Here is a 21,785-nt window from a genome sequence, read left to right as displayed (position 1 = left end):
ATTCAAAACAGTCTATACTCTGAGCTAAATTAAATCTCCTACTACTCTACTACTCTACTAATCTACTACTAACATTTGTTTTCCATTAGCATGACTCTGAGTCCTTCAAGGAGGCATTGGTATGTCTGGCCCCCTCTGCCTGGACTAGCCTGCAGAGAGGGCTACAGTTACAGGATCTTATCACTCTAGTATCAGTCAGTCTATTGGAAAACCCCAAATGTAAATGATTTAAAGTACTAAGTACTATTATTTTCGTTATTATGTCTGATGAGCCTATCGAGTGGCTTGGGGTGGGCCTACTGCGGCCTTCCTTGTCTTAAGCGTCTATTGGGCTCTTACTGTCCAGCGTGAACTCAATGACAAACTCGGTGGTGCCGGGCGGGAAGTTGTGGGTCCAGTTGACGTTAGCGTAGTTACTGTTAGGCTTCACCGTCAGGTTCCAGATCTCCCGACCCGGGGCCACTACACAGGGGTCAAAGGTCAGAGGGTCCAGGGCATATGGGGTTCATAGATCAAAGCAACAACACGCAGGCACACACATACACACACATGCACACGCACACACACACACACAGACACACACACAGAAAGGGTTCATCGATCACAGCATCAACACGCAGGCACACACATACACACACACACACACACACACACACACACACACACACACACACACACACACACACACACACACACACACACACACACACACACACACACACACACACACACACACACACAAACACACACACACACACACACACACACACACACACACACACACACACAAACACACACACACACACACACACACACACAGGGCTGTATGCATCTGCCCATTCATACTCTCCAACTGAGATGAGGATCAGAAGGACTCTGAGTTTGTGGACTGCTTGGGATCTGTTTCTTTAAACAACATGTCGCACTGCACTAAGTATGTTTGCTGCCTCTCCAGCAGCATAAACACACTAGGCTGGTAGGTCTGCATGGCACTCTGGGCTGTACACCTCACTTTACATCACAGAGTACCATGGTATACACTGACAAGAATATACCTCCAAACTTCCGGGAATAGTCTGCAATACGTCAATTCCCACTCATATATTCATCAACTTTAACCTGTTGATATCAACAAACTCACAAACAATTCTCTTTTCTGTAGGTACCTATGAATCTCAGTCTATTCAGTGAGCAATAAGCATTGTTTTCTCATAGACTGAAACACATGATACTACTTACGTTATATAGTAATAACGTAAAAAGGATTTTCAGCACAAGAAACCCATGGCTCACTTCTAGGTAAGAGAGGATCAAGTACCGAGATGTATCATTTTATGGTGCTCTCTTGAAAAAAAGATTTGAATCTCAATTAGGTGGTTCTTGTTAAATAAATGTTCAATAATTCTGTCTATACGCTCTCAGAAAGACATTTTCCCTTGCGATTTCATCACTTGCAATTCATATTCAATACAGCTAGGCTACAGCTAGGCTACAGCCAGGTACGCTGAGGCCCCGCCTCTCAATCCACAGGCTGCAGCCCCCAAAACAAGAGCAGCATATCAGAATGGAGCCCCCAAAACCGAGTATCTCTCGCTTGCTCAGGTGAAGAGAATCACACGAACACCAGGCAGCCGGGGTTCGCCTGACAACCACATCAACAGCAACAGCAACCCCCATGACGGGCATGCGAACGCCAGGTTACGTAGGCCCCGCGCGCCGCCGTGTTGTTGTACCCAAAACGTTCTGATCGGGCCGCTTGGTGGCGACCAGCAGAGGGGTGGTGGCGGGAGCCTCGGTGGTGGTTGTAGTAGCGGCGGTGGTGGTGGTGGTGGAGGGGGTCGTAGTAGTAGCAGTAGTAGAGGTTGTGGTACTTATGGTGGTCGGAGCAACGGTGGTCGGAGGGAGGGGAGGAGGAGTAGGAGGGACAGAGGTAGAGTCGCCGTCGTCGGTTAGCTCGACTACAGCGAGGAGGAGGAGGAGGAGGAGGAGGAGAGGGAGGAGAGGGAGGGAGAGGAGGGGGGGGGGGGGGAGGGGGAGGAGGAGGTGGAGGAGGAGGAGGAGGAGGAAGAGGAGGAGGAGAGGGAGGGGGAGGAGGGGGGGAGGAGGAGGAGAAGGGGGAGGAGGAGGAGGAGGAGAAGAGGGAGGGTGAGGAGGGGGGGAGGAGGAGGAGGAGGAGAGGGAGGGAGGGGAGGATGGGAGGAGGAGGAGAGGGAGGGGAGGAGGGGGGAGGGTTGGGAAGGAGGAGGAGGAGGAGGAGGAGGAGAGGGAGGGGGAGGAGGAGAGGGTTGGGGAGGAGGGGGGGAGGAGGTGGAGAGGGAGGGGAAGGAGGAGGAGAGGGTTGGGGAGGAAGGGGGGAGGAGGAGGAGGAGAGGGATGAGGAGAGAGCATAGGGTCAGACAAAGTTGAAGGTATCAAACACTACTTGAAACACACATGCACGGTTAATCAATTTACCTAAAATGAAGGATGATTAGGAAAGCTTTTATGGATGACAATAGCACCACCTAGAGGTCAACTATGCATATTACAAAAGGTGCACATTTTTGAGATTGGGGATGGAACTTTAAGTCTGGAAAAGCTGGAAAAAGCTGCGGTTTGCATGTGTTGATGGCTAATCCTAAATGAGTTTTACTTTTCTTTCAATACAACTGTGTCTCTAACGTTCCCCATGCCACCTTTTGCTCAGCAGCACTGCCCATGGGCCTGTGAGCCAGCAGGCAGCTCGGTCTCTCATTTACATTACATTTACACTTTTTTTGGTAGCCACTTTTATCCAAAGCGACTGACAGCGATTCATAGACATATTCACTCATCGATGGCAGACTCAACCATGCAAGGTGAATGCCGGCTGGTCAGGAGCAGTCAGGGGGAGGTGTCTCGCTCAGGGACACCTCAACACTCGAGGAGCCAGGGATGGAGCTAGCAACCTTCCGGTTACAAGTCCACCTGCTCTAACTCCTGAGCCAGGCCGACCCCCATCTCTCCTCAGTACTGGGGTTGCAGCACAGAGCAGCATGCGGCTCCTTACCTCAACGACGCCTTGCTCTGCGGCCTCTGACCAGTGGCTACAGGCAGCACATGAGATGCAGTGGCAGGCTGTTTGGGTGCATGGGTTAAAATGAACAGCAGGCACGTGAGAGAGCGAGCTGGTCAGCCAGTTAGGGGTCAGGCAGCAGATGACGTCCCATCCCCCCCTTCCCACCTCCACATATCCACAGGCAAGATGCAGGCGTAAGCCCCCCCGTCTCAACGAGTGGCAGGAAGGTGAGCCAATGCCGTACTCAATGTGCGTCATTAGAGCCCGGGTGCAAAACGGATGGAGGAGGAGGTGGGGTCAGGGTCAAGGTGAACCCTACGACAACGTGAAGACAGCTGCTGCTCTAGTACGTGAGCTCTGCAGGATGCCTTTCTATGTGCATATGATCTGGCAGAAAACAGTGCCTTTGGATAGGTGATGTTACTGAAGCAGTGGTTTGCTCTGATTTTAGTGGTGTGAGCCCTGAACGCACACAGGTCACTATGCATCAAAGATGAAAACAGAACAAACCAGACCCACAGATCATCCTAGTCGCTCTGGTGAGAGTCCTATCGGATTGGATTACACAGCAATACATAGCCTAATCAGATGTCTGACGAACGCTGGATTGGTGCCTCCAGAAGGGTTCTTAAAGCAATCAATAAATAACCAAATAAAAGCAATTTCCTAAGATGTGTTTGTTTGGGAAACAGGCATAACCCTAGCCCTAACCCTGAGCGACCACGACACTACCAAGTGTCAGCTGCAGGGGGCAGCAGCACGCTCTGGGTGGACCTGGACTGTGCTGTTGACAAGATGGCGAGATGGACTGAAGACGGGTGAATAAACATGGTGGAGGGGACGGAAATGAAATATCAAAATACTGAGCAGGGGACAAGCAGATGGACAGCCAGCAGCGCCCTCCCCCCACCTCCCAAAGCAGCGTTACCTAGCCCTGGGGCGTCGGTGCCAGGGCCTGTAAAGCTCCCTGTCCGAAGAAGAGAAGGAGAGAGCACAGAGAGCACAACGAAGGCACACATCAAACAGAGAAGAGGCTCACCAACACAGGAGAGAGAGACCGACATGGGACGAGAGACACTCATTAGGGTTAGAACAGGAGGAAGAAAGGATGGGGAGAGGAGGGGGGGGCTCAGGGAGAGAGAGCCAGCGAGACTCTGAGAGAATAGGAGTGTGTGTGACACACAGGGCGAAGATGTGGACACTGTGGGTATGTGTGTGTGCACGTGCATGTCTGATAATGTGTGTGTATGTGTTTGTATGTGCGCTCCAATTATAGCCAATCTCAGTAACTACGGACTGATGATTGAAGGAAGCATTAGCATGGAAATCTCTTAGAGAATGACCGTCAGTAACAAAGCACCCTGTCATTACAACTGTACACACACACACACACGCACGCACGCACGCACACGCGAGCGCACACACACACACACACACACACACACACACACACACACACACACACACACACACACAGTTACACATACACACACACAGATATATATAGTGCTATTGTGGTCAGGCAGTGCAGAGCCTGTGTGTCTTAAAGGACAGCTTCTCCGTGAATGGACGGCTTGGCTTTTGTGTGTGTAACTCTTATCCTTCACAGTAAAAGCGTCGGCCACACAATCCGGAGCAACCTGGTTCTCATGCCATGGAGCGGGCATCGTTACACCGCCCCCAACACAAAGAGCAGCGTCGGGGGAAGATGTCTGGTCTGGTGGGCTCCACCTCCTCTGCATCTCGCCGGAGGACAGTGCCCAGACTTGGACCCAAGATGTGGGACTGACCTCCCTGAGCTGTGCTCCTTGTCTCTCGATTGCCGGGACTGTAATCTAAGAGATGGGCTTTGTGTTCTCTGAATAATAAGAGAGATCCTCTCCCCGTCATGAGAACCAGACCTGCTGCTTGTTATCTGAGATTAGATTGGTTGTTTCGGCCGCTTATGACAGGGCTAAGGATGCTGTTGTTATCATTCATCTGTCAGTCCACTTTTGAATGGATTAGTAGCCTCATTTAGATTGAGATGTGTGTCCTTCTCCCTTCTGTCCTTTACATGAGACGACTACATTGGAGCACTCTGGTTGTTTGTTTGGAGGGGAATAATGAAGCTTCACTAGTCCGTCATTCAAATGTAAAGGATTTAAAATAATGACAAAAACACAAAAATGTATCTTCCTTCTAAGTTTCTCTCTACTCTCTGTTGCTTTGCCCCCAAAACCAAACCAAAGGCAGGGAGGGGAGAGAGGTGGTCAGCCAGAGAGTGGAGGGAGCCTAGCAGAACATCATGTTCAGAGGAGGACTTAGCTGCTCAGCAAGAGGTTGGCCAATCCCACGTCAGTGATATAACGCACTGTATCCGACTGCAGGCAGCACATGTATTGTAACTAGGTATTTCACAATGCACATGCCTTTGTCTCTGTTCTGTCATCTTATTAAATGGGTTTTATTAAAGCAAACAAATATCTTCTGTGTCTACATTGATCATATGATCAATTGAGATATAGACATGCCATACATTGAAATGCTGCCAACTTTCCTAGAGGGTCTTCCATGCATTTTCAACATTCCTTTATACTTCCTAAATCCTATCCTTGCTGTGTGTGTGTGTCTTTGCATGCGTGCGTGCTTGCATGTGTGTGTGTGTGTGTGTGTGTGTGTGTGTGTGTGTGTGTGTGTGTGTGTGTGAGAGTGTGTGTGAGTGGGAGAATGCGTGTGTCTGCGTGTGTGTGCGTGCTTGCTTGTTTGTGCGTGCGTGCGTGTGTGTGAGTGTGTGCGTGTATGCGCATGTGTGTGTGCGTGTCTGCGTGTGTGTGCATGTGTGTGTGCGTGCTCACCCTCGTTGGCCGAGCGGGGGAACTCCCCAGTGAAGGCCTCCCCGGCACCCACCTGGGTGAGGGCGGACAGGAAGAACTTGTAGCGCGTGGCGCGGTCGGGCAGACGCATGGTGTACTGCGTGATGTTGGGGGGGAAGGTCTCCAGGCGATACGGCCCTAGCTTGGAGCCGTTCACTAACACACGGGACACAGGGTTCAGGGGTCAGACAAGGTCCGGGTCCTGGGGTCCTGGGAGCTATGTGGTTAGCCCAGGTGCAACTCAGGACGTGCATATGCAGATATAAAAGATCCCATATCATGCTTTTTTAGGGTTAATAATTGCATTTGGGGGTACTACTAGAATAGGGTTCCATGCCTGTATGTTAGAAATACCCCTTATTAATCTCAAACTGTTCATTTCTGCAAAACCAATTTCAGCGTCTTTCAAAAACGGTCTGATTTGTTGTCAACGTTTTGTTCCTGGGTCAGCAAATTCAGACAGAAGTTGTAAACATTGCAGGTTGCGACTTCTGCCCTTCAGCATGGCACACTGCACAAGCTGACGTCACACTGTTACTGAAGTCAACTTTGAGTGCAAACAAGCTGTTTCAGGCACTTTGAGGGGCGTTTTCCTGAATACTCCCCCTGGCTCGGACTTCAATTTTTCTAACGTAGCAGACGGAAAACATATAAACAATCGTCATATAACAGTCTAAAGCTAAGGGAATAGTCGAAAAAAATAAAATAAAAGGCCTCGGTGGCCTTCAGCACTTTGGTGCCCTGGTTGAGGAGCTCAGAGATGTGCTCTTCAATAGCATCCCGAGCTCTCCAGGGTTGTTTGAGCGAAGCCCACCTGTATGGTACTTGAGTTGGTAGCCAATCAGGACGCCGTTTGGCTCCAGGGGCTTGTCCCACTGCAGGTGGATGGTGTCTAAGGCCCTCTTGACTATCTCAAAGTACTTTGGGGCGTCCGGCACTTTGTAAACACACACACACACACACACACACAGATACACACACGTGCACACAAAAAATATAAACATAAATATGGGAACTGCCGAGCACGACGAACTTCATTAATTATCCGACAAATACAATATCTAACTTTAACCCTACTCACCATCCTCCCCCTCCCCTCCTCCTCCTCCCCCTCCCCCTCCCCTTCCACTTCATCCTCCCCTCCCTCCTCCCCCTCCTCCTCCCCCTCCTCCTCCTCCTCCCCCTCCTCCTCCCTCCCTCCTCCTTCTCCCCCTCCTCCCCCTCCTCCTCCTCCCCTCCCTCCTCCTCCTCCTCCCCCTCCTCCCTCCTCTTCCTCCTCCTCTCCCTCCTCCCCCTCCTCTTCCTCCTCCTCCCCTCCTCCTCCCCTCCTCCTCCTCCTCCTCCCCTCCCTCCTCTTCCTCCTCCTCTCCTCCTCCTCCATCTCCCCCTCCTCCTCCTCCTCCTCCGTCTCCCCCTCCTCCCCTCCTCCTCCTCTTCCTCCTCCTCCCTCTCCTCACCCTCCCCCTCCTCTTCCTCCACCTCCTCCTCCCCCTCCCCCTCCTCCCCCTCCTCCTCTTCCTCCTCCTCCTCCTCTTCCCCCTCCTCCCCCTCCTCCTCCTCTTCCTCCTCCTCCTCCTCTTCACCCTCCTCCCCCTCCTCGGCCTCCTAACAGTGGGGGGGGGGGGGGGGGGGGGTTGGTGTGCTGCTCACCTCCCTCCTTGGTGCGAACCTCCACGGTGTTGCTGGGGGGGCCCTCGTGGCCCCTGTTGGCCACCACCATCAGCATCCTGTAGTGGGAGAAGGGCACCAGCCCTCCCAGCACGGCACTGGGCCGCTGGGCGATGCTGTAGAAGCCCCTGGTCATCTTCTCCTGGGACACGCGCAGCCCCTTCAGCAGGCTGGCCTCGCGCCAGTAGTACAGCTACAGAGGTCAGAGGTCAGAGGTCAAAGGCAAGGGGTCAGGTTGAGGAGGATAGAAGATATAAGGATACGGGGCAGAGATGAGCAGAGTGAAGCTGAAGATGATTCAGGATTCAGAAGTGTTTTACCAACAGGCAAACGTGTGTCTCTATGGTCTCGGAATGTGTTGTGTGTGTGTTGTGTAGTTCACCTGTATTCTGCATAGCCCACCCCTCTAACCCCTCCTTAGTACTGTATGCTGCACGGCCTGGCACTTAATGTATGCACTTATTGTATGTCGTATATAGCTATAGTTCTTAGTTGTGTAGAATCCTATCCTAGCTATCTTTGTTGTGTACGGGGAATGGGTTAACCTAGTGATTGTTAGTGCTTTGCACTTGGTTCTATGAACATTCTTACTGTACCGACAGTGATATATTGCTGCTTTCTTCTGACAAATGTACTTATTGTTAGTCACGTTGGATAGAAGCGTCTGCTAAATGCCCTAAATGTAAATGTAAAATATTGTACAACGTTTCTGAAGATAAAACGCATCCATCATTTGAGTCAATGGACCAAGGGAATTGTCCTCTATAAAAGGTTTTATTCTGGTCAATGAATAAATTGTTAATTGTGTATATTCCTGGAATCACATTGGGGTCTAGATGACACAGCATTTACACAAAGTCCTGACCTAGCTTATATGTAACATTGTATTTGTTGCCATTGGCGTGCGTGCATGCGTGTGTGTGTGTGTGTGTGTGTGTGTGTGCGTCTGAGCATGTGCGTGTGCCTGCGTGTGTGTGTATGTGAGCATGTGCGCGTCTGAACATGGGCGTGTGCGTGTGCCTGCGTGTGTGCGTGTCTGAGCATGTGCGTGTGCGTGCGTGCGCGTGTGTGTGTTACCCTATACTCCTTGAACTCCCCCATGACCGAGCTGGGGTCCACCGGGTTCCAGTGGATGGTGACCGAGGTGCTGTCCACGTTTGACACGCGCAGGTTGGTGGGGGCGTCGGTGGGCTCTGAGGGACATCGGAGGGCTGCCATTAGAACACGTCTTCTCAAAGCCTCTCTTTCTCTCCCTTCCTCTTTCCCCTCGCCTTCCCTCCCTTTCCCTCCCCTTCCCGTTCTTTCCCGGCCTCGTGTTCCCGGGACGGCCCAAACTCACTGTCCTCCCCGGAGTATCCTGTGGCGACGTTGGAGGTGGGCCCGGCGCCGTGGTCGTTCAGTGCCTGGATCCTGATCTCGTAGGGGACGTAGGTATCGGTGTCGTGCACCACGTGCTTGGAGCCCGTCGTGGTCACGTTGCTCCAGGCCTCGCCCGTGTCCTTCCTCCTCCACCACAGCTGGTAGTGCAGGTTGGGGCCGTTCCTTTCCACGTTGAGCAGGGGCTGCACCGAGGGGGAGAGGGACAGGGCGTCACCGGAGGGGAGGGGGGCAGGGGGGCATTTAAGAGCTCCTTAAGGCCATGAGAGTAAAGGACAGAGCTCCTTAAGGTTAGAGAGTTAAGGACAGAGCTCCTTATGGCCATCGGAGTTAAGGACAGAGCTCCTTAAGGCCATGAGATTTAAGGACAGAGCTCCTTAAGTTTAGAGAGTTAAGGATAGAGCTCCTTAAGGTTAGAGAGCTAAGGACAGAGCTCCTTAAGGTTAGAGAGTTAAGGACAGACCACTTTAACGCCATGTGAGTTTTTTCAACATTGGCAATAAAAATAAAAACACTCTGCAGAAGAAGAATCTGCAGACCAATCAGGTCCTCACAACCTAGCTAAAGCACTACCAAAGGACAAGTGGCCCTCAAAACAAATCAGAGCAGCAGATTCACTGTACGCACTGAAACACAAGATCAGACACTGATCATATAACATAATATTAATTAAGAAGAGGGCTCAGAACAGCGTATCTCTAGATAGCCTGTCTCACCTCCCAGCTGATCTCATTTTGTTCTCGGTTTACCCAGCCTGTCTCACCTCCAGCTGATCTCATATTGTTCTGATACTCAGCCTGTCTCACAGCCAGCTGATCCCATCTTGGTCTCAGCCTGTCTCGCCTCCAGCTGATCTCATCTTGTTCTCAGCCTGTCTCACCTCCAGCTGATCTCATCTTGGTCTCAGCCTGTCTCACCTCCAGCTGATCTCATCTTGTCCTCAGCCTGTCTCACCTCCAGCTGATCTCATATTGTTCTCAGCCTGTCTCACCTCCAGCTGATCTCATCTTGTTCTCAGCCTGTCTCACCTCCACCTGATCTCATATTGTTCTCAGCCTGTCTCACCTCCACCTGATCTCATATTGTTCTCAGCCTGTCTCACCTCCCAGCTGATCTCCATGTTGTTCTTCTTGGTGCCCCACCCCTGCAGGCCGCTGGGGATGGCGTCGGGTGCTGGAAACACAGAGACACCCCCATTACTCCCTGATCTCCGCCTCGCTCTCCGGGCGAGCGACCTTCCCCACAGGAAGGGGTTTGATGCTACATGGACGACTAATGGACCGTTGATCACGGTAACTGCTATGAGTCTCACGCGCGCCGCTGGTCTTGTAGCGGGGCGAGGGGTGGCTGGGCGCGCTCTGCCCCACTGAGTTGATGGCGATGACCCGGAACTGGTAGTTGATGAAGGGGGAGAGCTGCAGGATGACCGAGTTCAGGTCCCCGGGGTAGCTGGTCAGATTCTGCCAAGAGCCGGGCTCCCAGCGATCCTCCTCATACTGGACCAGGAACTCTGAGAGGGAGAGGGAGAGAGGGAGAGAGGGAGGGGGGGAGAGAGAGGGAGGGAGGGAGGGGGGAGAGAGGAAATAAATGAACATTAGGATAATATTACATGCTGTGCATTTTTGCAGAGATGTGCATGCGTATCTATGCTTTGTGTGATTGTGATGTGTGTGTGTGTGTCTGTGTCTGTGTCTGTGTCTGTGTCTGTGTGTGTGTGTGTGTGTGTGTGTGTGTGTGTGTGTGTGTGTGTGTGTGTGTGTGTGTGTGTGTGTGTGTGTGTGTGTGTGTACTGACGGGTGATGACGCTGTTGTGGTCGTTTCCAGGGATCCAGGTCAGACGAACGCTACGGACCGCCAGGTCGGACAGGTCCAGGTCCATCGGAGGGTCCGGGCGGTCTGGGGGGAGCAAGACAAATCAGAGGGGCTGTACACACACACACACTCACAGACACGCGCACACACACTCACAAGCCCACACACACATGCGCATACACACACACACACACATGCACACAAATAAACACACAGACACACACACACACACATACAAGTACACAGACACACAAACACACACATACAGACGAATAAATACACTTATAAACACACACACACAAACGCACACATACACTCACATGCACACACACACACACACACACGCATAGATCCGCACACACTCATACACTCATACTCAACCACATAGACACACATGCAAAAATAGACACACACACACACACACATACATATATGTTTGCAAACACAGATGCACAAACACACAAGGGTTTGGGGGGGGGGGTAAAAAATGAGCTAAATTAGTGAACCAATGGGAGGAAAAGGGATAATAAAAGGAGGGTGAGAAAGACAGAATGATATGATAATATCTAGCATCAGCCCACAGACCAGACTCTGTTGGGAACGATGTCATCTGGACAAGCGGAAAGGACTTGCTTCAACCAATCTGGACCAAAAGCCTAAAGCCTATCTATCTATCTTCATTCCTACAGTGATCAAAACTTATCCTAATGCACATTCATAACTACCTCAGACGTTGGTCACTCTCTACGACCTGAACCAATCATGTCACCTCCCCATCCTCATATGGTAGGTGTCCAGAGGCTGGGCTTATCATGAGGAGGACAGCCGAGACCGCAGACCCTTACCAGCGCTGTCATCGTAGGAAAAACACAGGTGTGACTCATAAGACTGACATGGGGTCTGTTCTATGAACCAGGGCAGACAAGTAGACCACTAGATCACTAGTGTAGTCCCAAGCTGTTCCCTGGTACATTAAGAGACCTGTCTTCACTAGTGTAGTCTCAACCTGCTCCCTGGGACATGAATAGCATATATCATATAAGTGACTCATTTCAGTGGTGTTATGAGTGAAGCTGAGTTGGTGTGACGACGAGAAGGGTCTATTGAAACGATGAAGGATGAGAAAGAGTGGAACACAAACTCCAAAGAATGAGAGAAAGAACACAGTGACAGAATAACTAATAAGAGGAAAGCAGGAGATGGTGAATGAAGCATCCACACGTTTGAAGCCCTGTTTTTTACCTGGGGGCAAGGCGCTAGATACTGAGGGGTTGAAGGAGACTTCCTCTGTCAGGGAAGGGGGAGGGCGGGGCAAAGGTTAAAGTTCACAGGTTAGTCTACCAGCCAATCAGCAAGGTTAAATCTAGCTTGGATTGGGTTATAGTTCACACTACACACATAATCAATCGGACTACTGCTAAATAGTACTACAATATTGTATTGCATGCAAACTACTGTTATTGCTGCTATTACTACTACTGCTATACTCTCGGTGACGTAGGGTCATTGATGCATAGTGTGAAAAGGACAGTGCAAAATCATTTGAGAATACAGACGATTAGTTAGGTTTCACTAGTGGGACATTTTAGGCATTATTAGTCCAAATGTTAGTTTCACAGAAGAGAACTGGACCTGGAAAGAGATGTGCTCAAATGGAAGAGCATCATTTACAATATCCAGGGACATATTGCAATGGCTGTAGGTGTGTGGGTGTATGCTTGTTTTTGTGCATGTGTGTGTGAGATTATAGTTCTACATGAATAATTGAGTGAAATATAGAAATAATCAACAGCACATCAGATCCTTACACTGAACTACACCAAACCATAGAGGCATTTGAATCCCCTGGCATAACAAAATGTATCTCTGATCTTTGACCGACCATAACCTTACGTTGTGTATGATTATATGAACCCCTTTAGAGAGGGTATATGAAGGAACCCCTATAGAGAGGGTAAATGAACCCCTATAGAGATGGTATCTGAACCCCTATGGGTATACGTAAGGGAAGGGAAGGTGGATAAGTGGTGCAGTCCATTCCCTCAATCTATCCTCCACTACGTCACGAAGCGTGTGCTGGTGCAGAGCGGTGTAGCGCAGGAGAGTGTTGAGGCCCAGGGCACCTAGCACGGTGAGGCGGGCGGACGACACGTCCTGGTCGATCTCCGACTGGGCCGTGCACGTGTACACACCCTGGTCGCCCTCGTTGACATTGGGGATGGACAGAGACTCCTCGTCTCTCCTCAGCCTGGGACAGAAGACCGGGTGGTTACACACTCAGAGGTGAGGGCCCCGGGGGGCCACCCTCCGGACCACCACCCCAGGGACAGAGGACAGGTGGTTACACACTCAGATGGCCCGCGGGGGGCTACGTACCTCCACCCCAGGGACAGGGGGCTGTCGTCCTTCAGCCAGGACACGGTGACGGGCAGGCTGGGGTCGGACTTGACCTTGCAGTCGAAGCGCGCCGTGGAGCCCCTGAAGGCCGACTGGTGCTCCAGCCCCCGCACGATGCGCGTTGGTTCTGGTGTGTGCGTGAAGGTAGGTGGTTCAGTCACACACACTCCGGACGGGGAGTAGTCGCTTGTTCAAGCGAGTGCCAGTTACAACACAGCATGATTTTAGTTTGTCTACAAACACAGATGATTAGGCACTCATTTGAACCTTGTCGTGTTGTGTTAGGCAGTCATGTTGATTAGGCAACTCATCAGAACACAATGGAAATCTTTGGACAGTAATTCATAGGGATTTCTCCTCACATGGAGCGAGGCTACTGTCACCCTGCAAGTCAATGGAGGCGGCTAACAGAAAGCTAATCCCAGGGAACTCCCCTCACACAATGAGGAATAGGAAAAGAACAACTCGTCTGAGTGGACATCAGACTCATCTGCATAACATTTACAATTAGGGCATTTAGCAGACGCTTTTATCCAAAGCGACTTACAATAAGTAGATTTGTCAGAAAAGGGCTCACTCTCGGTACAGTAAGGATGTTGATAGAACCAAGTGCAAAGCATTTAAAATCGCTAGGTGAACCCATTCCCCGTATACAACGAATATACCTAGGATAAGATGCTACACAACTAAGTACTATAACTAAGTATGACTTCGATACGTGTGTACATTAAGTGCCGGGACGTACAACATACAGTAAGTGCGTAATGTGTTATACGCCAATCTACTGACATCTATCATCTGACAACATATCCCTTTACGTTCCTCTTCCCTAATGCTTGTTCTTTGGTGTGGCGTCAATAGGGGTGCTGCTGTTGTCTGACCTTTGACCTCCAGGATGACCTGGTTCTCCACGGTGCCCATGATGTTGCTGGCCACGCAGGTGTATGTGCCCTCGTCCTCCGTCCGCGCCCGCTTGATCTCCAGGGTGCCGTTGATGTACACCCGGTAGTGGCCCCCGTCCAGCCCGCTGCCCTGGCCGTTCTTAAACCTGGGACACACAGCATCGTACGGCGGGGGGCCGTGAGAAGGGACCACCGCATACTCTCGCAGATATGATGGGGAATGCTTTGATTCTCAACACACACTCTCAATTTGGATCTGGCTTTTCTTATTATGTTGTACTAAATGCATTTCACATTCCTTTGAAGAAAGAGGAACGAATTTGATTGGCTACGGTTAATAACAGGGAGTTGACCTTGAGGGTCGATGGCTGATTTAAAAACGACAGAAGGCAAAGCCCAACTACAGGGAGTCCTTCCTCTCTGAAAGGGAGCAGAGAGAGAGCAGAGAGAGAGCAGAGAGAGAGAGTAGTGAGAGAGAGAGAGAGAGAGAGAGAGAGAGAGAGAGAGAGAGAGAGAGAGAGAGAGAGAGAGAGAGAGAGAGAGAGAGAGAGAGCGAGAGAGAGAGAGAGAGCAGAGAGAGTGAAGAGAGAGAGCAGAGAGAGAGAGAGAGAGAGAGAGAGAGAGAGAGAGAGAGTAGTGAGAGAGAGAGAGAGAGAGAGAGAGAGAGAGAGAGAGAGAGAGAGAGAGAGAGAGAGAGAGAGAGAGAGAGAGAGAGAGAGAGAGAGAGAGAGAGAGAGCAGTGAGAGAGCAGAGAGAGAGAGAGAGAGAGAGAGAGAGAGAGAGAGAGAGAGAGCAGTGAGAGAGCAGAGAGAGAGAGCAGAGAGAGTGAAGAGAGAGAGCAGAGAGAGTGAAGAGAGAGAGCAGAGAGAGAGCAGTGAGAGAGCAGTGCTCACCAGCGCAGATCAGGCAGAGGCGAGCCAAAGAAGGGACAGTCCAGGAAGGTGCGGTTGTTCTCGATGACTTTGATCAGCTGGCTCTTGGGACCCAGTATCCTGGGGGCCATATCTACAAACACAAATCAACAAAAGAGACAGATGATTAACCTGCTGAGGAATGTCATGACGCAAACCATCTCACAGTCGATTCTCTGGGAAGGATCAAATGGGCTCAGTATTTATTGCGTGCTTTCCAGAAACAGTCTGGCTTCCTGCCTCTTTTCATTCATAGTTCTGATGGAGCTGTTGTTTTCAGGATGAGAGCAGGTGTTCTCTGTGCTTGAGGCCCAGCCCCTTGTCCCCAGTGTGAGTCCAATGCCAAACACAGTGTTTCTGTGTTGTCATCGATGGAGCTCAGTCCGACCCTGTCATGATTTTCCTGTACGCACGAGTCAGGGCCCCTGAGTAACGGCACTGACGCAGCATTACGCAATGTCATGCAAACAAACACACACAGACCCACACACACACACCCACACACACAGAGACCCCCAACCCACCCACGCACGAGGCCCACTCACCCAGGACGCTGACGAAGGCATTGGCCAGCAGGTAGCCGTGCTGGTTGGAGGCGTTGCACTGGTACACAGCACTGCTGCCGATCTGCACCGAGCGGAAGATGATGGTGTCCCCCATCATCTCACGGCTGGGGTTAGGCAAGGAGCCTGGGGGGGGGGGGGGGGGCAATGAGTCAAACCAGCAGAGCAGCAGCATCAAACCATTAAGGTACTTACATGCACTGAGGGGCCCATCATAGAGACGCAGTGTCCTATGGTACCAGTCTGCACTGAGGGGCCCCTCATAGAGACACTGTGTCCTATGGTACATGTCTGCACTGAGGGGCCCCTCATAGAGACACAGTGTCCTATGGTACCAGTCTGCACTGAGGGGCCCCTCATAGAGACGCAGTGTCCTATGGTACCAGTCTGCACTGAGGGGCCCCTCATAGAGACGCAGTGTCCTATGGTACCAGTCTGCACTGAGGGGCCCCTCATAGAGACGCAGTGTCCTATGGTACCAGTCTGCACTGAGGGGCCCCTCATAGAGACGCAGTGTCCTATGGTACCAGTCTGCACTGAGGGGCCCCTCATAGAGACGCAGTGTCCTATGGTACCAGTCTGCACTGAGGGGCCCTTCATAGAGACACAGTGTCCTATGGTACCAGTCTGCACTGGGGGGCCCCTCATAGAGACGCAGTGTCCTATGGTACCAGTCTGCACTGAGGGGCCCCTCATAGAGACACAGTGTCCTATGGTACCAGTCTGCACTGAGGGGCCCCTCATAGAGACACAGTGTCCTATGGTACCAGTCTGCACTGAGGGGCCCCTCATAGAGACACAGTGTCCTATGGCACTAGTCTGCACTGAGGGGCCCCTCATAGAGACACAGTGTCCTATGGTACTAGTCAGAGAGGGTATATTAACCTATAGAGAGGGTATATGAACCTATAGTGAGGGTATATGACCCTGTAGAGAGGGTATCTGAACCTATAGAGAGGGTATATGAACCTATAGAGAGGGTATATGAACCTATAGAGAGGGTATATGAACCAATAGAGAGGGTATATTAACCTATAGAGAGGGTATATAACCTATAGAGAGGGTATATGACCCTGTAGAGAGGGTATATGACCCTGTAGAGAGGGTATATGAACCTATAGAGAGGGTATATGAACCTGTAGAGAGGGTATATGAACCTGTAGAGAGGTTATATGAACCTGTAGAGAGGGTATATGAACCTATAGAGAGGGTATAATACCCTATAGAGAGGGTATATGAACCTATAGAGAGGGTATATGAACCTATAAAGAGAGGATATATGAACCTGTAGAGAGGGTATATGAACCTATAGAGAGGGTATATGAACCTGTAGAGAGGGTATATGAACCCATAGAGAGGGTATATGAACCCATAGAGAGGGTATATGAACCTATAGAGAGGGTATATGAACCTATAGAGAGGGTATATGAACCAATAGAGAGGGTATATTAACCTATAGAGAGGGTATATTAACCTATAGAGAGGGTATATGACCCTGTAGAGAGGGTATATGACCCTGTAGAGAGGGTATATGAACCTGTAGAGAGGTTATATGAACCTGTAGAGAGGGTATATGAACCTATAGAGAGGGTATAATACCCTATAGAGAGGGTATATGACCCTATAGAGAGGGTATATGAACCTATAGAGAGGGTATATTAACCTATAGAGAGGGTATATGAACCTATAGAGAGGGTATATGACCCTATAGAGAGGGTATGTGAACCTATAGAGAGGGTATATGAACCTATAGAGAGGGTATATGAACCTATAGAGAGGGTATATGACCCTATAGAGAGGGTATGTGAACCTATAGAGAGGGTATATGAACCTATAGAGAGGGTATATGAACCTATAGAGAGGGTATATGAACCTGTAGAGAGGGTATATGAACCTATAGAGAGGGTATGTGAACCTGTAGAGAGGGTATATGACCCTATAGAGAGGGTATATGAACCTATAGAGAGGGTATGTGAACCTATAGAGAGGGTATATTAACCTATAGAGAGGGTATGTGAACCTGTAGAGAGGGTATATGACCCTATAGAGAGGGTATATGAACCTATAGAGAGGGTATATGAACCTATAGAGAGGGTATATTAACCTATAGAGAGGGTATATGACCCTGTAGAGAGGGTATATTAACCTATAGAGAGGGTATATGAACCTATAGAGAGGGTATATGAACCTATAGAGAGGGTATATGACCCTATAGAGAGGGTATATGAACCTATAGAGAGGGTATATGAACCTATAGAGAGGGTATATGACCCTATAGAGAGGGTATGTGAACCTATAGAGAGGGTATATGAACCTATAGAGAGGGTATGTGAACCTATAGAGAGGGTATATGACCCTATAGAGAGGGTATGTGAACCTGTAGAGAGGGTATATGACCCTATAGAGAGGGTATGTGAACCTATAGAGAGGGTATATGACCCTATAGAGAGGGTATATGACCCTATAGAGAGGGTATATGACCCTATAGAGAGGGTATATTAACCTATAGAGAGGGTATATGAACCTATAGAGAGGGTATATGACCCTATAGAGAGGGTATATGACCCTATAGAGAGGGTATATGACCCTATAGAGAGGGTATATGACCCTATAGAGAGGGTATATGACCCTATAGAGAGGGTATATTAACCTATAGAGAGGGTATATGACCCTATAGAGAGGGTATATGAACCTATAGAGAGGGTATATGACCCTATAGAGAGGGTATATGACCCTATAGAGAGGGTATATGAACCTATAGAGAGGGTATATGACCCTATAGAGAGGGTATATGAACCTATAGAGAGGGTATATGACCCTATAGAGAGGGTATATGTAAGGGAAAGGAAGGTAGATGTGTGGTGCAACACAGACAGGAACCACTCACTCTCAACTGGCTCCCCGTTCACCAGCCACTGGACTTGCGGCCGGGGGTTCCCGCTGGCCCGGCAGACCAGCCGCCCGTTCTCGTCCGGTGCCAGCACCAGGTTGGTGGGCTTGTCCAGCCAGTAGGGGGCCCCTGGGGGAGGGACAAGGTGTTCAAACAGCACAGCACCCGCTGTCCCCCTGGCCCGCCTCTCCGCTCACACACACATTAGGGTTGTGCTATTTCACATATTCCTTGTGCAATAAATGCACTTAACAAGCGCTAAATCTTGACGGCACTTTCAAATAGCACTAAAGCGCTATATTTTGTTTGAGAATTAAATGGAATATAATTGTATTAACGAACAGTGGTATTTTATTTTTATTTATTTTTTGGTTGTATTTGGTGACGTTGTTTTGTCTCTTGTCTTTTTATATGTTGTATTTGTGTCATTACCACATTTCCCTTTTGGGACAAATAAAGTACTGAACCATCAGGTATGTTCCGCGTTCAGGCTACGCCCACCCCCCGTCCTGCCTCACCTTTGACCTGCACGTGGATGTTGTGGCGGATGCCTCCCACGTGGTTGTTGGCCAGACACACGTACTCGCCGGCGTCCTCCTCTGACACGCTGACGATCTTCAGTGTCTTGTTGTGGTTCTCGAACTTGACCTTCTGGGCGGGCAGGTCGCCGCCCTTCTTGAACCACTTGATGCTGGGGGTGGGGCTGAAGGTAGACGGGGTTAGGACAGGAAATGTTAGGGTGAAATATTAGATTACATTAAAGATATATTACATGATTTTTTCCGTGTCGTGGCAACCACATTCCCCCTTTAGAGATAATAAAGTTTTTACTTACTTTCTTATTAATACTAACGGTATATCAAGAGTAAAAGCGGACTACACTGTGTGTGTGGCATGCATGTGTGTGTGTTTATGTGCGTCTGTCTGTTTGTGATTGTGCGTTGGTTTGTTTGTTTATGTGTATGTGTGAATGTGTTTGTGTGTGCATGTGTGTGTGTGTGTGTGTGTGTGTGTGTGTGTGTGCGTGCGTGCGTGCGTGCATGCGTGCGTGCGTGCGTGCGTGTGTGTGTGCGTGTGTGTGTGTGCGTGTGTGTGTGTGTGTGTGTGTCTCACAGTCCAGCTGCGATGCACTCCAACAGGAGCTGCTGTCCTCTCAGCACCATCTTGGAGCTCTCGCTCCCAGACGGAGACAGGAAGGTGGGCATGGACTCTGGGATCCTACGGCCTGGGGGGGAACACACACACAGACACACACACACACACACACAGTCAGCCTCTTCCATCAGCACCAGAGATGAGACATTGAGATGAAACAAAACGACGTGTATGTCTAAGTCTTGCAGACGAGCGACAGACATGATATTAGTGATGAGCGGTGGCTTTTCTTCTACAACAGCAGCTGGTCTGGTTAATCTAGACCTTCCTTTGGTCCGATGGCGAGATAGGCATCATGGGTATTAAAGGCCGTGCAGTTTGACGCTCTAAGGTTTCGGCAGCGGGACGTTTGGCGGACGAGACGGCTCCCCCACTACTGGAACTGCTCCAGGACCTTCTCATGCTTCAGAGGCTGATTTAAGGCTGTTTAAGCCTGTGTGTCTTGGGGGGGGAAGGGGGCATTATCTCCTGGTAATGAGTCACTTGTGGTCCTCTGGTTCAATGCCAACACAGAAGAACAGTTGGTCAGCATGGCCAGGACTGCTGTCAACATGTTAGCTCTGTAAGCTTCATGAAAACATTATTATTTCAGGGCCTGGTCCTTTCAAATTAACTCTCTTTAGTCAAGACATTGGAAAGCTAATGTAGTGCAGTTCCCTCCCTTTTAATGAAACCAGAGTCATGACGGAGCTATAGTCATGTTGTGAGCTCCACTGTTTGGTCCACACTGCCAAGAGAACTGAACCAGCCCATGTGAGATTCAGGCAGCAAATGTTGCTTTATAGTGTTTTTTAAATCGTCTCTTGATTCTCTTGACTCTGCTCTCTTTAAATAGATTCTTGACCCTCATTTGATGGCTAAGATCAAAGCCTTGCTACAAAGGGATGGTCAACATCCCAACACGGTTTAACAGCAGAAGCCTTGTAAGAAGGAGCCCAGGGTTAGTCTGTCGCCGGTTTTCCTTTGTGATGCAGATCTACACGGGACTCAAGCATCTGTTAGCAGCACCAAAGGCCGGCAGAAACAGACAGACGTGGGCGAGAGGGCCCATTGTTAGAGATATCCTGAGCAACAGCAGAGAGAGGAGGAGAAGAAGGGGATTAGCAGGGACCACCGCCAGGGGACATTATGTATGCCGTGGGCACGGACGGTAGCCACGGCAACACAGCCCACATCCTGGAAACCTGTGGCCATGGCAACAAAAGCATACAGCTTATGCTGTTCTTTTGTGAGCATCATAAGGGTAAAGACAGCTGGACTCACTTAAATGTACAATTAGGAGAGGCACATTTATGGGAATTTTAAGGTAGAAAGGAAGTGAGGGAATAAGAGCGAAGAGTGTGTGTGTGTGTGTGTGTGTGTGTGTGTGTGTGTGTGTGTGTGTGTGTGTGTGTGTGTGTGTGTGTGTGTGTGTGTGTGTGTGTGTGTGTGTGTGTTTGTGTGTGTGTGTGTGTGTGTGTGTGTGTGTGTGTGTGTGTGTGTGTGTGTGTGTGTGCCTGTGAGTGTGCGCCGTAAATGTGTGAGTCCCACACGTGATGGCAGCTGTCAAAACCATACTGCAACTCTCTCTCAGCTCCACACACATTCATTCACACGCACTCAAACACACACACACACAGACATACACACACACACACACACACACACACACACACACACACACACACGCATACACACACACACATTCAGTGCACGCGCCAGAGGGTGATCATGGAGTCAATCTACATACTCTCTGATGTATGACTCTCCCCACGCTGGCGCCATTAAAGCAGAGTGAATATTCATGTGTTGTTATTGTTTACCACGATGCGCTCCCAGCAGTGTCTCCCTGCGTGTTTGGACTGCTCTGGCCCTGTAAGCCCCCTCCTGGCCCCCACTTGAGGTGCAAATCCCCTGTTCTCCAGGGCCCGCCCGCCCGCCCCCTGGGCAGCAGAACATATGCTGCCACTTTCCCTGCAGCTCTGTCCCCGTAGAGCCATGTGCCCGTCAGGCCACTGCCCTAGAGGCAAGGCCCATAACTCTGTGTGTGTGTGGGGGGGGGGGGTTAAAAAGGGTAATGGCTGTTCATTTGATGATGATTAAATTGTCCAATTACCAGTGAGTCAAATGGCTTTGGTCTGTGCAGCCTAACGTCACCCAGCCTGGTTATGTAGGAGGCCGAGGTGGAGTCATGAAGATCCAGCATGGACCTCCTCCCATAACCGCTTTACCTCTTTCA

General features: G+C 50.1%; 1 protein-coding gene across 1 annotated transcript in view; it reads right to left on the bottom strand.

Annotated features, from left to right (window-relative positions):
- The window catches only part of nfasca (neurofascin homolog (chicken) a), an 83,121-nt gene that overhangs the window by 21,604 nt on the left and 39,732 nt on the right, over positions 1 to 21,785 (bottom strand). Inside the window, 20 exon segments of the mRNA XM_030358132.1 lie at positions 340 to 462; positions 1,734 to 1,958; positions 3,966 to 4,004; positions 5,875 to 6,048; positions 6,707 to 6,829; positions 7,543 to 7,753; positions 8,638 to 8,753; positions 8,900 to 9,122; positions 10,040 to 10,110; positions 10,250 to 10,447; positions 10,732 to 10,833; positions 11,992 to 12,036; positions 12,873 to 12,997; positions 13,126 to 13,273; positions 14,028 to 14,194; positions 14,942 to 15,053; positions 15,505 to 15,648; positions 18,410 to 18,541; positions 18,931 to 19,115; positions 19,526 to 19,637. Coding sequence (XP_030213992.1) covers positions 340 to 462; positions 1,734 to 1,958; positions 3,966 to 4,004; positions 5,875 to 6,048; positions 6,707 to 6,829; positions 7,543 to 7,753; positions 8,638 to 8,753; positions 8,900 to 9,122; positions 10,040 to 10,110; positions 10,250 to 10,447; positions 10,732 to 10,833; positions 11,992 to 12,036; positions 12,873 to 12,997; positions 13,126 to 13,273; positions 14,028 to 14,194; positions 14,942 to 15,053; positions 15,505 to 15,648; positions 18,410 to 18,541; positions 18,931 to 19,115; positions 19,526 to 19,637 — 2,775 coding nt within the window.

The sequence above is a fragment of the Gadus morhua genome, chromosome 1 (assembly GCF_902167405.1).
Source record: "Gadus morhua chromosome 1, gadMor3.0, whole genome shotgun sequence".
NCBI lineage: Eukaryota > Metazoa > Chordata > Actinopteri > Gadiformes > Gadidae > Gadus > Gadus morhua.
This window is presented reverse-complemented; position numbering and strand designations above follow the sequence as displayed.